We start from the raw sequence: 16,193 nt of genomic DNA on the forward strand, positions 1-16,193 counted from the left end.
ACATTCTCTGAATATGTCGTATATCATGTGAGCATAACCCAGGATTGTCGGAGAGTATTACATCAGCCTCGGGCCTGTTAACAATGACGACACCTTTTCCTTTTATATCCCACCTCCTGTTTTGCCAGTGATCTACCGTGGAAGCAATCTTAGTAGTAATGATATTACAAAGTAAGATAAAGGCTACAGCAAATAATTTCAAAAAGACTAACTAGTCAATATAAGGTTGGTATTTTGGAAAATTTGTCCAAAATCTGGAATTTCCATAATTCCATGTGTAGCTGAATGTACTGTACAGCACCACAGCAACATATTTATTTGATCACAATGTATGTGTGTGGTCTATTTTTAGGTCAATCCCACATACATCATGCTGCAGCTTTAAATACAAGTTAGTAAACAATATCTGACACTGAAAATAGTCTCCACTATATACAAAGTTTAAGCCTTTGTAAGCACAGCTTACTAAAAAAACAAAACTTAAACAATCCATCTGTGTGTTTAAATGCTCAAACAATGATTCATTATAATATTACGACTCTAAAACATCACCCAAAATATGCTGTAAACACTGATGCAAACTTTGAGAATGAGTCAAGTTAAAAGTGTTGTGAATTTAACATCCTGATGCACTTGTAATTCATGGCCTCGCACTGGGTATGGGACAATAATGTTACAGTAGGTGTAGGATGGAGCTGCATTGTCAACTACAGAGAGGAGGAGCATGCCACATCTCTATATAAGGCCTAAAAGCCTGTCCCTCCTTGATCTGTTATCGGTCCCCCTCTTCTCCCCACTGACTTTTCCAAACCGTATCCCTGTGCCCTCTTCATCTCCCATCACTCTGCTGCAAAGGGGTCTCTGAGGGTTTTTATTCGCTATTGTCCTACTCACCATCAGCACCTATCTGTCCCTCCTGGACTGAGGAGGCTCCCACGCCTCATACAAGAATCCTACCTGCATCTTTTGACTCCTTGGTAGCTTCTTTGGGACGCAGCTCAAGATGCCAGAGCCCACAAAGAAAGGTAGGAGTTTTAACAGTATGTTGCCAGCATGCAGCTGGGGTCCAACCACCTGTTACAGTTTATGTTTTAATTGTTTTAAAAGGTACAAATGCTGAGAATTTGCAACAGTTTAAGGTTTACAATGTGGTTCTGCTTTTTTTTTTTTTTTTTTTTTTGATTGAGGGCAGCACAGTTTGTTGTTACTGGCTGTGAGGAGCTCCATCACTCTATGGCTTGCCTGCCAGCTTGTTCATAGGAATCCTCAAAGTGACTTTGAAAGTGGTATTGTATTACTGATGCGTGCGTGTTTCTACCATCCTTGGTACAAGAGAAGATTTGAGGCGTACAAACAGATAGTATTATTGCAAAGCTTGGCATACTGGATCGGTTTAGATTGATTTGACTGGAGAAAGACAAGATGGTAAAGCACAGGAGAGGAATGTTGATGAGTGCTCAGGAAAAAAACTACCCCTGAGGGATGATGCAAGCTGGATGGAAAGTGTGAGGGTTGAACCGTGTAAGGATAAATAACATCTTGATTGTAGATATCTTCTAATTGAGTTTTTGTTCAACTGCAGCTTCACCATCCCCTGTCGCGCCCTCATGTTGGATCTTTCTTTCACACTGGAGTGTCACTCATCTCTACCATCATGTCCATCAACATTCCCTTTTAATCCACTTGTGTCTGTCATTACCTTATGGTATTACTCCCACTCTACCGATTAGCTCAGCTCTCCGGGCAGCATCTGTTGTTGACCCAGACATGCCCATGTAGAGAAAATCAAACGCTTTGTTCAGCTTTTGGATGGCTTCCGAATTACACATAATAGAACTTTCAAAATCTATGATTCTCTAGAAGAGGATTGGTGTGTCCATACCAGCTCTTGGACTGCTGTGCATTGTTTGCACATCTCTTTGTACACAAATACATCTCTGTATTTGATTTACCTTCCATTAAAATATGTTTTAGGTGTTTGAAAGGACTGAGGGTTGCCGCACATCAAGCAAGCTTTGCCTTTTAGATCGTAAAGCATTATAAATACTGGATTAAAGCATTAACTTGACAATCTGCAAGCTACAAAACCCTAACAGTACCTTACAGTACCAATTTAGCTCCCTTTCTATTTGCGTCGTTTGCAGTTAAGAGAGAGTGATGTGCGAAGTGATGTGACAATCAATACCTGTTCTTACAGAGTTCATCTGGTGCCATGACCATCCATGATCCCTCGGGAATCAAGGCTGTGGTGAATTAAAGGCAGCAGATTCCTGTCTGCTACAAACACTACCCATAAATAGCTGCACAGCCCCAAGCAGCAGATAAATAAGGGCGGAAAAGTATTGTTCTTTAAATGAGTCTGAACAGCTGAAGAGGAGGAGGGTAGGGGCTGTTGTTTTAGACACCCGGCTCTCAAGCCTTTAAAATGTCCCAACCAGAGATGACGGAGTGGTTGAGTTGTCCCTGGATCTCTGGGGAGCAGGATTCTTGTCCCTGGAATAGTTCAGAATGAGCACACTTTTAATCCCCATCCCTTGTTCACTGCCATCTCCTTTCACTGCCCCTCCTCCACGCCAAAACAGACACCTCCCTGCCACCCTGTGCTCAGGATGGATCACTCAGAGGTCAGGCAGCTCCCTATTAAATCTCCAAATCTGTGCCCAGCGATCCTCATGAACTGTGACAAAATTTCAGAGGTAGTAAAGGCCATGTCTTTACCTCGTAATATTTATTGTCACTAAGGTCCAACACTCCCCTGGGCTTTATCCTCAAACACTTTGTGTTACTGAATACCACCTAGCAAATCAAGCCCATGATGAAATACACAGGGGAAACCTGTCAGCAACTAACTGCCACTCAAGTGCTGATTCCTAAAGGGTCCTTCAGTGTAGTTGTTATCAAAGCAGTAAATGGAAAAACTAAATCACCAGAAAGGGTCTGGTTGTATTAGCTTTAGCTTGAATGTCTTATCAGAGCAATAGGGGTCTATATTAGGAAAAATGAAGCCTCTGGCCATTTAGCTTACATACACATATGAGCCCTTCTGTCTGCACGCCAGCAGCGGCGACAGCTGAAAATACCTGCAGCTCCGTCAGCTGCGCTGAGAGTCCTCAGAGGTAAAACAAAACCTTTCTCCACTCTCATTATCTCTACGGTGATGAGACAGAGCAAGGCTCGCTCTTGGGTACATGATGTGACCCTGCAGGATTCTGGCACACGGGCCAGCAACACATTGTTTTTGAGTGAGACAGAACTGTGGCTAATTTTGACAAGGAACGCTAAGAGGGAATCATTACAAATGGAGAGATATCAGAAGCTAAGTGGCAACGGAAGAAAATGTATATATGTCAGTAGACATACTGCACAAGGAATTAGGGTTACAGTTTTCACTGATGGGCTTCAAACAGGTGGCAGTGACAAGATGGACAATACACGGAGGAAGGAAAGTTTTTTCTACAGGGATACAGACATTTCAACAATATTCCACCCTTGGGATTCCCATGTGTTCACCCACTGACATTTAATGTCATGAATATGAAGTACTAAATTCACTTTTTTTAAATATACATTTTTATGGCTGTAATAAGAGGTTTAAACACTCCACATCTCACATTTTTCTTGAATCCAAGGTGTTTTAGTGCCAAAAACCCCTCTAATAAACTTTAATAATTATTATTAATTATTTGGGGCATTAAGTATCTGACAAAGATTTCTGCAGGAGTAAATTTCAATGTACTTTGCTGCAAAAATGTAAATTTTGTAAACCTATAATGTTAAAAAGCATACACAAATTTATGAATACATAACAGTAGTGGACCAGGTCCTATACAAGACTATGAAATGTTGGGCATTATGTACCCTAACTGTCAACTTCATCCAAGCGCCGACGATATTTTTAACTCTACAGCATAACTGATGACATGACATTTCGAGCTACAGATATGACAATATGCTGCACTTAAATGTGCTTTGTTTTGCTAACTTCTGTCTGTTTTTAGCATGCATTGCCTTCATTCAGATGCTACTGGCTAGCATTAGACTGTATAAAAGATAGCTTTAACCAGGATGGCATCACTCATATGTTTTGGACTTAGCATTTTACATTTTTGAGGTTAGCATTTTGGCAGTAGCCATGTTCTTGGATGAAAGTGCGGAGTGCTAATTTATTAGGTACCTATAAACTATGTGGGTGCAACGCTTGGAGTGATATTAGCTAATTAGTGCTCAGAAACAGACTAATAAAATACTCACCAAAACTGAAGCTCAAACTTCATAGATGGTCTGTTGTTCACAGCCTACCACAATCTCAATCAGATAATCCAGGTAAATGCTCCAAGAGGCTCCAACATCACACAAGCACTGATTAGGTCCATTTAAATGCTGGAAGTAGTGCATGAGGCCTTGCAGACTATGACCACACCCATTACTCAATTTTCAATGTGGTTGTGTTATAAAATTAAATTCACCCCTCTCAGACCTGTTTTAAAGGAGGACTTTATCCACAAAAGCCAAAAATATTTTAGTACCAGTCTTTAAAATGCATTTTAATGCTGTAAAGTTGAACATTTTGACATAGGAGTGTATTGGGACTACTTACTTTGCACTGGTTTTGTGTTTAAGCTTTGGAGTTGCCCTTGCTGCTATTTGCAGACAGCAGCCCTCAGTCCCCGGTGATAAGACCACCTGTCAAAAATGATAAATGATATAAATGATAGCCTGTGACCCTGAAAGTACCTGCAGAAGAGGGCAGCAGGGGTTAGCCTACAGAGTAAGAAGTCGCCATGCTACTGCTCTGTTTATGTTTTCATAAATAGTGATGATCGATGTGAGCAGAAGGCAGTTGAGACAAAAGGTGTGTGTAATTGGAAGAGAGAGGATTACCAAGTCTTTGTTCAAATGTCTACATTATATCTTTTTTTCCTCACAATAGCCTCTATTTGTGGAAACAGTTTTGTGGAGGTGCAATTTGGCTACAGTGCTGTGAAAAAGTATTTGTCTCTTTTGTGATTTCTAAGATTTTTGGACACTGTTTTTTTCTCACACTTACGTTGCAGATAATCAAACAAATTACAATATTATGTATTATTATTGCAATTACAAAATAAAAAATTTTAAATTCTTCTTTTAAAGGATATTCAAACCAAACGGGCATTTGTATTCGTGATCACTTGAAGTGTCTTTCACATCACTGGAAGAATTTTGGCCCACTCGTCTTCCAGATTTGTTTTAATTCAGCCACACCTGAGGGTTTTCCACCATGAACAGCCTATTTAAAGTAATATCAAAGGATCACAATATGATTTAATGCAGGACTTTGACTAGTCCACTTCAAAACCTTCTTTTTGTTTGAGTTACTGAGAAGTGGCAGGTGTGTTTGACAATGGTATGACATTCGTTTTATTAAAGGTATAACCGCACTTTTCCCAAAGTCTTTGGGATCATTGAGATGTTTTTTGGCAAATATGAGATGAGTCTTTATGATTTTTTTGTTCACCAGTGGTTATCTCCTTGAAACTCTGCTATGCAATTTTTGCCCAGTCTTTGTCTTAGTGCTGGATTGTGAACTCTGACCTTAGCTGAGGCAAGGGAGGTCAGCAGTTCTTTGGATGTTGTTCTGGGGTCTTTTGTGACTTCCTGAATGAGCCATTGATGCACTCTTAGAGTAATTTTGGTCAGCTGGCCACTTCTGGGAAGGTTCCCTGCTGTTTTCAGTTTGTGGGTAACAGCTGTCACTATGGTTCACTATAGTCCTAAAGCCTTAGAAATGGCTTTGTATCCCTTTCCAGACTCATAGATGTCAATGACTTCTGTTGCATATGCTCTTGAGGTTCTTTAGATCCCAGCATGATGTGCTGCTTTTTAAAAAAAACAAAACAAAAAAAAACTACCTCTCTTTGTCAGACAGGTTTTTATTTAAGTAATTTCTTGACTTAATAGCTATCAGGTTTGGGTGTAGCTAAAAAATTGAACTAAGCTTTCCAAAAAATGCGGTTGCTCAAAGTTAATTTATGATTTAATGAGAGGGGAACCTGTGTGGTTATGAAAGGTTTTTTTTGACTTAATAAATGAAACCATCATTTAAAAACATAAATTTTGTATTTAATCATGATATCATGATATCTTTTTGCATAATATTAAAATTTGCTTGAATGATCTGAAATATGTAAGTACGTAATACGTAAAATCAGTGTGCTCAAACTAAGAAAAAAAGAGAGTCATAATGCAAGTAATTCTGCTGTCATGTTTCATAGTTGTATTTTCTTTTTCTTCCTGTAGATGAGCCAAATGGTCAGCCAGAGGGTGAGTGCACATCTTATCATCCTATCACCTCACAGTCCAGCAGCGTAGAGTTGCACAATACACAATTTTTTATAAAAAGTCGCTCAAAATTTACACAGGTATGCAATTTCAGTAGAAAATACCACTGCTGACATCAAACAGCAACCCTTGTTTTCACTTGTTGTACAGGCACAAAGCAGAACAGGTCTACACATGTAATATAATGAACCTGGCGTGAATGTGCAAACACTGCCGCATAGGAGTGTAAATGTGGAGCCAATAGTCGGCAGTATGGATATGCTGCCGTGCTTCACAGAGCTCTGTAGCAATGACCAAGCTGTCAGCATCTCTGACATTCCTCTCGTCAGCCAGCTGATCCCTCACTGTTGATTCAGCTGACGCCTCTGCCATCCCATGTGAGCAAGCTGCTGGCGTGTTATTGGCTTTTTGCCGGCGACCTTGGAGCTTCAGCATCTTAATGCTCCAGCTCAGTCGGGTGGCGGGAGAGCTCAGCTTTTTAGGGTCCAAGTAAAATATTATTCCCGGAAATTTTCTGTATTTAACACATGTAGAAATAAAAAGACTACATCACAACCAGGCTAAGGTCAGCATTATTGAAAACGTATAGCAGCACTTCATATGAAATAGGGAGAGTTATGTAAATAAGATGAAAATATAAGGAGTCTGCTCTTTTAGTCATTTGGCGTGTTCTGATTACCAGGATGTCAAATACTGCCCGCTTTCACAGAAGTAAAATGCACAAGGTGTTGTTTCAATAATGATTATTGGCAAAACGGGTCACAGGTGTGACATTGGTCATCCTGTACTCTTTTATTTGCAGCCACTTATACTACTAATAAGAATACACATTGAGTTTCTTCACTACCAACTTTGTGTCAGGCTGTCCTTGAAGTCCTCTATAGAGGCAACACAAAAGAATCAATAAAAAAACAGAAGATCCAGGTCATCCCGCTACAACAGAATCCACATGGCCTGACCCCTCTAGGCCTCCCCAGAATAGTCAGACCTTACTCCAAAAAAAAGCAAGGGTTATGATCACTGTCATCATGTAGCTATAAAACAGGTGGGGTCTAAGTAAAAAAAAATCCATAAAAAGACTGAGTCATACAATCCTGTCTCACAACACAAATTTCCCAGCATTATTTAGTGTCCCTAAACACCACTTTTCATCTGTCTTATCTAGTGCCTTCTGAAAGGACATCAAAAATGGTATTTGGTATTTACAGAAGTTGACTTGAATTTGAAGTGAAACACTTAAATTTGAGTCATACATGTCATAGTTTTCCATTTGTATGATTTTGCTATTGCTTGCTGCCATGGTAACACTTTCCATGGTTGCTAACATATTATTGTGGTCGTAATTTGAATGGAAAGGACGGCCTTGTCTACAAACACTCTGAGCTGTATGTGTGATGGTAACTGGAAATGAAGAAGGTTCCCTTTCAGAGTAAAAGTTGCGCCTTATGAAACATGTTGGCTGTGGTGCTGAGCCACAAAGTTTACTATGAACCTTCTCCATTTTCAGTTGGCGTCACAATTCTCTCAGTTTTTGCAACTGATTATACCCAGTGACAGCCAGCAACCTACAGAAACCACTTACCAACCAGTCAGGGAAAACACACATTTCTCTAGCAACCAGTGTTTGTGTCACATCAAATGAGGCGAACATGAGAGCCCTTAAGTGGTTGACTAACTTGTGCTTTCTGCCACTGTGAACCTTCATTCAGCTGCTGTCCAAATTCAAAGCCCAGACACCAGTGGCTTCTTACAATGTGGCAGTATTTCACGCTCTGGTATGAGAACTCTGACTAAGACGCAAGACAGCAAAAAAGAAAAACAGACATTAATAAATTAATACTTTTATATAGTGCTTGTTAATTAGGAAAATCATTAAGTCAATATAATCCCATTACTGTAGCACAATATAAAATAGTGTCTCAGAGCCCAACACTCATCCTAGTGTTCAGATGCGGAAGCTGCACAGGGCAAAGCTAGAGTTCCGGCAGTTTTACAGCTGTAACAGTAACGTGCATTCCTATCAGTTTACTGTGTAATCCCTTCGAGCACGCATTCTCTAAAATGAGAGGATCTAACAGTTACTGAGGAATATAATGAATGCACGACATTGCCTGACGAAGCACGACACTTCCAACCGGTGTGTTTATTAATGCGTATTAATGTGCATTTCAACATGAACGACCTTTGCACAGCCTCAAGTGTTGACATATTAACAGCACATTTTCAGTCAGAGAGCTTACTGATGAGTCTAGGAGGATGTTCTGGAAAATGATGATGTTTTGTGATAAAGTATGCATACTTGCAGGCAGGTGGGTGGATATAGCTGTGTGTCTCTGTCCGTGTGAGTGTGTGTCTGTTTGTTTGGGTGTGTGTGTGTGAAAGTGAGAGAGGCACTGCAGATGCTGAAGCTTTATTGCTTATCAAAAGCAGCTGTTCCATCCACAACTATATTTGTCACATGCTCAGAAAGTGTTGCCCCAGAAAGTAGCGGTGCCCCACCCCCACCTGAGATTTCCCTGGAGGTATCTCCACCCCCAGGTGGGTATAACCCTGATGCCTCCCTCTTCACTTGCCCCAGAATGTTTCGCACTTTTTGCTGGTCACACTCACATCACGTGTTCGTTTGGTGTGTGCCATCACAATTTCATTTTTTTTAATTCACCGTGCGAGGCCTGAAACTGCACTGTTCTTGTGGAGGTATGATCACTCAGCACACAATGTTCACACAAGAAATTAGTTTAGCTGCAGCAAACCACCCCACTCACTGTGCACACATCCACATGCCTGCACTGCTCTAGATGCACGTGCCTTGATTCATGGAGCTGTTACTAAGTCATGCTGTGGCTGTTTTTGTACTCAGCTGTATATGTTATCAAACAGGAGGTCGATGAGGGATTACAGATCCCGGGCTTTACTGACTCTGTTGGCTCCAGTCAACGGCCAACTGTCCCGATTTACTGAGTTAGTAAATCCCTGCCTCCTTGATCACTTTACAGTATAGATATGCAATGACCAGATAGCTTCTTCACTGACATTTCTGATAAAACGCCAGAATACCACTAGATTCCTTTAATGGAGATTAATTTGTGGACTTTAAAGCACTGCTCTATTCCTGCTGGTTTTCTTTCAGTCTGTCAGGTCACTTCTTTAGCTCCAGATGAAATATTTCAGTGATGCATTGAATTACTTGCCACATTCATTCTGCTAAAAGGACAATCCTATTGATTCTGGTGATCCTGGGATTTCTGTTAAAGCACTACTATGAGGCTGACACTTGTCCTTTGTAATAATATGACCCAAACACTAGTAGATGGATGGATATTAGATGCAAGTATTTCAGTGATACTCAAGAAAAATGCAACTGCTTTGTTGATCTTTGCTGTCATTTGGTTGTCTTCTCATCTTCAAATACTATAAAAATGAAGCACCACCTAATGCAGTTTGGGATTTTACCCAGACTACACAATAAAACTAAATTAACAGAGCTAACAATACCAGGCCATAGAGCATCCTGTATTAATTGAGGGAAAAGTGGCATAAAACAAAATCTACTCACCAGGAAAAACTAAACACTGAACAAGTAAGTGAGGGATGATTGAGAAGGGCCTGCTAACCCTAAAGCATACCCTGCTTTGTCATCTTTTTCTTCTAAATTGAGCCACAGTTTACAAAATAAACATCTTGCTATGCTAACCCATATTTATAAGTGAAAGTGTTTGCTGAGGTCTTATATTAAGAATATTATCATATTGTCACAGACTTAGATACAGTATTGTTATAGTGTAGTTTTCTTTATTAAGGACCAGCGAATACACAATCCCAGTAGGTGTATAAGATACATATCATACATATTACTTAAGCTTTAGACTCATCTTCCTGCCTCAAATATCGTCAATTTCAGTCTATCTGGTCATTAGCTATTTATACTCATCTCATTTGAGCAAGCATTGTCTTGTGAGGCTTCGTGTGTTTGTGCTCAATGCTTGCTGCTCCAGCCTGGCGCTTTGTCTGCTGTACAGAGGCAGTAGCAGAGGGGAAAGAACCAGTAGAGACTGATGGGAAGAAACCAGAATCCACAGAGCCTGTGCCAGTACAGGCTGTGGTGGCTCAGGAGCCGTGTCCTGCCGTGAATGGCTCAATCCAACCACAGCCTGGTGGGGTTGGGGTAAAAGAGCAAGCAGAGTCTGCTAACTCTACTTTAAAGGAAGAGGGCACTTGCTCTCCCCCACCACCTGGTAAGTATGCTTCTTTAATATGAAACAATCCCATGTCTCTCAGTGAAAGTGCATGTTTTACCCCTCTTGCTGATCAAAGCAAACACACTGAGCATTGAAATAGTCTTTTCAGTTGCACATTACAACTGCACTGCAGCATGGCAAAAGCAACCTTTAAGACAAGTTTCTTTTTCTTTTTACATAACTTCAAAAATATTTTTACTATCAACAAAAAGATAATAGATTACTTTGCTAAGTCAACATTGAACTTCACTGATTGGCATCATGCACTGACTTCTCACTTGTTTACTAAACAGTGCAACCCTAACTTTGATTGCATGCAGACTTCAAAGAAAAAACAACAACAAAATTTATGAGTTTTCAGATCCAAAGAGTTATATAAAAAGATAAAGTACTGATTAGGTTGAGAAATGGCAAAATGAAAGTGATGCAGTTTATTTGCAAGGTGAATCATCAAACTTAGTTCTTTATAATCCAGAAACAACAAGGCAAAAACATGCGAACATCAAAGTACTGACAAACAGGCCGCTTTCCTTGGATTATTTTTCTTTATGTAGAGGAAAGATGGAGCTACTTGGCTTAGCCATGAGCTTTTTTTTACCACTATGTGCTGCTTTGAGGCTGAATTTTATCTGATATACCTGTTTGTGTGTGTGTGTGTGTGTGTGTGTACACACACTTTGACGCTAGTCTGCTTGTGCTTTTGTTACGCCAGACTAAGAATCATACGGCAATACACACACAGCTATGACCTCACACTGTTTCACTCTACAGTACAGCAGTTAGGGGGTTTTGTTGTGCACAAACCAATCCATCAAACAACTTTTTCATTCATGTCCAAGAATTGCATGACACAGTTGTCTCGCATGTGGTCATTGGCCTTCTTGGCCTCGTGCTTTTATGTCAAAGTTGACCTGCCAGTGATTGACCTTGAGTCTTTTGATAAGTGGGTCTATTTGTCAATGACAACCTTTATTCCAGATGATGCTAAACCTGCAGCCACTACCTCATCCCCAACACCTCAACCAGGTTGGTACCAATAACAGACCTTTTCAAGTTCCTTATGGTTGCCATAAAGCAATCGAATTAATCATAGTAAGTGCTCCCAAAATATTTCAAGCACTTTAGCAAGATGGTTGAAGGAATAGCAGTGTTAGGTAGTTTAATTATTGCTCCTGTACAGGAAGGAAATTAAGAACTACAAAGTGAAATAATAAAATCTTCCTACAGTGGTGGTCAGGAGTTTACATACACTCATCATGGGCATGGATATCTTGGTCATTTTGGGATTTTAATGTTTTAATGACTTTAAAAAAAACAATAATTAGTTACAAAAGGTTGAATTTAATTTTGATTTAATCGTATCCACACAGGGTAAAACAAAAAAAACAAGCTAAAATATATACATATGTCCCTTTCTGGCTTAATTCAATTTGAATATTTGACTACTTTTCTTGGCAGAATTGCTAGTTGATTGTTTTTAAGCATAGTTCACAAACCTTTAATAGGGTTGAGGTCATGGCTTTGGGAAGGCCATTCCAGAAGCTTATAGCTAGATAACTTTATCCATTTCAAAACCAGTTTTTATGTGTGTTTGGGATTATTGCCCCATTTCAGTAGCCAATTGTGATCAAGTGAAGTGAAGTTGAAGAATTTGGAAGTAGTCTTTCTTCATTATTCCACAGACTTTTTGCAATATACGAGTTCGACTGGCAATCTGCAATTGTTTATGATCCCAATTTGAGTTGTGGCTCTGCAATTGACCCCATGTGTACTAGAAAAATTCACAAATAAATTCAAACTTGTGCACCCTGTTCTTCTCTTTTTAATTCAACATAGATGTATTCTGTATAATCATCCCACCCCTGGAAAGGTTTTTCAAAAAAATCATTAAATATCCTAAATTACTAGGATGTTCTTGCCTATAATGGTTGTTTGACCAAAACTGTAATTCTCTGGTGTCTAATGTGCTTTACGGCTTTATAAGTACACACATTTTTAAGTCTGGTTTAGGCATTGACAAAAGTACCCTTTACAATCTAAATGATGTAAATATTTAATACTGATGTGTCACATCTGTAAACTTCAGATGTATGTCTATGCTTGTTGACATACATGTAGAAAATGTGTGATTTCTACTTGCAAACTTGCACTGCATAATTTCTACCTGCACTTCAACCTTTATTTCTCTAAGATAACTAAAGATGGATGTGGTAATGATATTTTATATGCATGTATCATGCAAAATATACACCAAATAAATCACTGTATAAATCACTGCACATGCAATACAAATGTGCATGCCACTTATGTCTTCAAGTGTTAATTCAGCTGTCATAATTATATCACATATACAGATGTGTATAGGCTACTGGGGTTTTTTTGTTTTTATTTTTTTTTCTTCATTTTTCTTTATTATGTTTTCAGTTAGTTATGATCCTGATATCAGTTTTATTTATGTGAACATACGATTCGGGTTAAAAGGAGCTGTGCAAACACTCAACCTGCGATTTCTGCAATACTAAAAAAGCATATTTCGTATTTCTATGTCAAATGAATGAGATACATTTCCCCAGGCAGTGTGTCATCTCTGTTAACAACATATTAGTTATAAAAGGTGCAATCAAAAAGTTCTACACCTAATGAGCAAAATTTTAAAATTGCTACTTTTCCCTTTTTTTTCCCTCGACGCCTCTTCCAGTGCTCCTGCTTCACTTTATTGCGAAAAGTATCTGCTCTTTTTCCTTCACAAGCATATGAACTTGAGTGAGATCCAATTTTTAATCCATAGGGTTTAATATATATTATATATACATTTGGTTTAGGAGTGCATTTATGGAAATTTCTGAAGTGCATTTGTGCGCTTGCACCACTGCATCTGACGCTTTACATTGTGATGAACGGCTTTCATGCAGCTGCTCGCCATGGAAACCCCTCTCATTAAGCTCTCTAGGCACTCATCATGACCTAATCTGAAGGCCACATTAAGTTAGGAGATCTGTAGCAACTGGCTCTGCAGAAAGTTGGCGACCTACCACTAACAGTTGACTGTGATATATTTAGTAGTGAGGAAATTTCCCAACTGGACTTGTTGCACAGGTGGCATCCTATCATGGTACCATGCTGGAATTCACTGAGCTCCTGAGAGCTTACATGTTTGCAGAAGTAGTCTGCATGCCTAGGTGCTTGATTTTATAGACCCGTGGCCATAAAACTGATTGGAACACCTGAATTCAATGACTTGGATAGGTGAGGAAATGCTTTTGGCAATATAGTGTATGTTTGGAGTTTGTTTTTGCTGGAAGAAGGACACTAATGCAAATTACATCATGTTATGTAATTTGAAACATTACATCTACGTATTCTTTTTGAAGCTTTTGTTTTCTGTGTCAGTATTAGTGTTGGTCAGTTAGTTTGGAACATTTTGGTTAACTTCTAAATAAAAGAGAAAAACAGCTTCCCTAAACCTTTGAATGTCCAACCCACACTGTTGTAGCCACAATAATCATCAAACTACCGGCAGTAGTTATATTTATAGTGATTAATTTCGATTATAACTCTGTTTTTTTTTCCACAGAGGATGCCAGTTCAACCAAGAAACTCTCAGTTGAGCTGCCTAGTAAGATCCCACCATTTTAGATCTTTGACCAAGAAGCTTATTTTAAATGATTCAGTGGCTGAGTGTGGAAAACATGTTGGAGACATGTTTATCTCTAGGTATTTTGTGTGTTTGGAAGTTAGCCTTTTAGCAGAAGAAAGTCAAAATATTCAAAACTCCCTTGCTAACGAAAATTTCAAACAGCGTTCACAATATAGTTTGAAACAAAAAACCAAAAAGAAGCACTCTGACCTTTAAACTCTGACCTTTCAGAATTCCTCACTGCTTGCATACCTTTAACTGCTTGTCATCGTTTTCTGAGTGTGTGCTTGCTTCAGTGGACTTTACAGTACTATTTCTTACAATATGCTGTAAATTTCTCTCTGTCTTTGTTTAGATGATAGCGTCCCTGTGCCAGCCATGGGGAGAAAGGACTCAGGTAATAAAGTGGTAGCCCTTACACTTCTAGAGAAACTTTGTTCGGTTTTATTTGTTTCAAGAATATTGCGCGAAACGTGAAAAAGATTGTTTTATTGAAGTCTCCCCAACTCTTTGTGTCTTCACATAATCATAAAGGACATAAAGTGGGCTTCAGAGAAATAAATCTTTTTCATTTTCATTTAGAAGGTTTAAAATTATCACAGAAAAGCTAACAAGATTTTGTCCATGGTGAAGTTTCGTAAAGTATTAACACAGTGCCCAACAGAGGTGAATCACAATCATATGGCAACAGCATTATCTTCATTCATACCTCCAGGATCCAAAGAAGACTGCAGTATCCAGACAATTAAGAATTTATAAACCCAGTTTTTCTTTAATAATAATAATAATAATAATAAAAAGTTAGGTGCTGCTTGTTCTATTTGCATATCTTTCATGCTTTCCATGTTGCAAGCTGAGATCCTGCTGCTGTGTGAGGTGTGAGTGCTGGAAGTCATGTGTGTCTGTTAGTCTTTCTGTCTGTCTTTGTACCTCTGGACTGGTAAAAGTAAAAATTTCAGATGAGAAGTAAAAGGTGGGTGCTACGACTCCTTACTGTACTATTTGTAGCCTGTGGCAGAGGAGAGCTGTGTTTCACGTAGGTGATCTTTTTCCTCACTGACCAGTGTGGTCTCTGGGAGAGGGTCAGGCACCAGACGAACTGGACAAGCTCGTTGACAACCCACCGCTCTCCACCCTGCTGATTGAGAGACCCCTGAGTGGTGCTGTCACTGTTGGTGAGTAATAGAATGAAGAAGAAAGAAGATCTGAGGAGGGACTTCAAAGGGAAACCTGCAAAAAAGGAAAACTGTATCCATCTGACAGATTGCAGTAGGCATAGGATTTAGAAGAGCCAAGATATCTTTCTTTATTTCAGCCTTATTTCAGATCACTGCTGGTGATGCTAACTTTGACTTATAAGCATAAGTAGAGACACCACTAAGCTGGAAATGTTCTTATCCCTCAGTTCCTCAGGCCTGAAACTGGTTGCAACTTCCGGTCTCACATGAAAAATTTATATGCTCCAACTGTACAGCGAGTGGTTGCTGGGTGAAACTGGCTGCAAAGAGGATGGTGAACCAAAAATGTCCTTGTGATTGCTTTGGTGACTGCTAGAAAATTGCAGCAGTGAATTGCCATTTTCGTGGAAAACGCACACGCCCAGCAACCAGAGCTCCCGACAGAGTGTTAACAAATATGTTAATTGATTTTTCGTTTATCATTTTACTGTTACACCAATAGCCCCAGTACACATTTTTTAATCAATGTACCGGTACATGTTTAAAAATACTGTATACACCAATTAACAATAGCTTGCCTTCATTTAAGCTTTCCTTTAAAAATGCATCCATTAATGAAATGTACTCACACATAGAGACCACTGCAACACATCAACTTCAACAGTTAGATGAAAGGAGACTTTTTTCTAAAAGAAGCAAAAATATGCTGTGTACTTTTCACTGTGACACTGATATCTAAGTTAAAACAGTCTCTGCATCTGTATTTGTATACAATATATGAATGCATGCTTTTTTTTATGTTAGTCTTCACTGGTACCCAAT

The 16,193-nt window shown here is 39.2% G+C and overlaps 1 protein-coding gene across 4 annotated transcripts in view; it reads left to right on the plus strand.

Annotated features, from left to right (window-relative positions):
* Window positions 1-766: 766 nt before the first annotated feature.
* The window catches only part of mybpc1 (myosin binding protein C1), a 39,685-nt gene continuing 24,258 nt past the window's right edge, over window positions 767-16,193 (plus strand). For all 4 annotated transcript variants that reach the window (XM_026147571.2, XM_080291841.1, XM_080291842.1 and 1 more), the window contains exons 1-8: window positions 767-1,025; window positions 6,277-6,300; window positions 8,785-8,856; window positions 10,338-10,553; window positions 11,535-11,582; window positions 14,131-14,172; window positions 14,549-14,590; window positions 15,258-15,368. In XM_026147571.2, coding sequence (XP_026003356.1) covers window positions 1,004-1,025; window positions 6,277-6,300; window positions 8,785-8,856; window positions 10,338-10,553; window positions 11,535-11,582; window positions 14,131-14,172; window positions 14,549-14,590; window positions 15,258-15,368 — 577 coding nt within the window. In that variant the 5' untranslated portion in view covers window positions 767-1,003. The remainder of the gene's footprint in view (window positions 1,026-6,276; window positions 6,301-8,784; window positions 8,857-10,337; window positions 10,554-11,534; window positions 11,583-14,130; window positions 14,173-14,548; window positions 14,591-15,257; window positions 15,369-16,193) is intronic.

This window comes from Astatotilapia calliptera, chromosome 17, assembly GCF_964374335.1.
Source record: "Astatotilapia calliptera chromosome 17, fAstCal68.1, whole genome shotgun sequence".
In the NCBI taxonomy this organism is placed as follows: Eukaryota; Metazoa; Chordata; class Actinopteri; order Cichliformes; family Cichlidae; genus Astatotilapia; species Astatotilapia calliptera.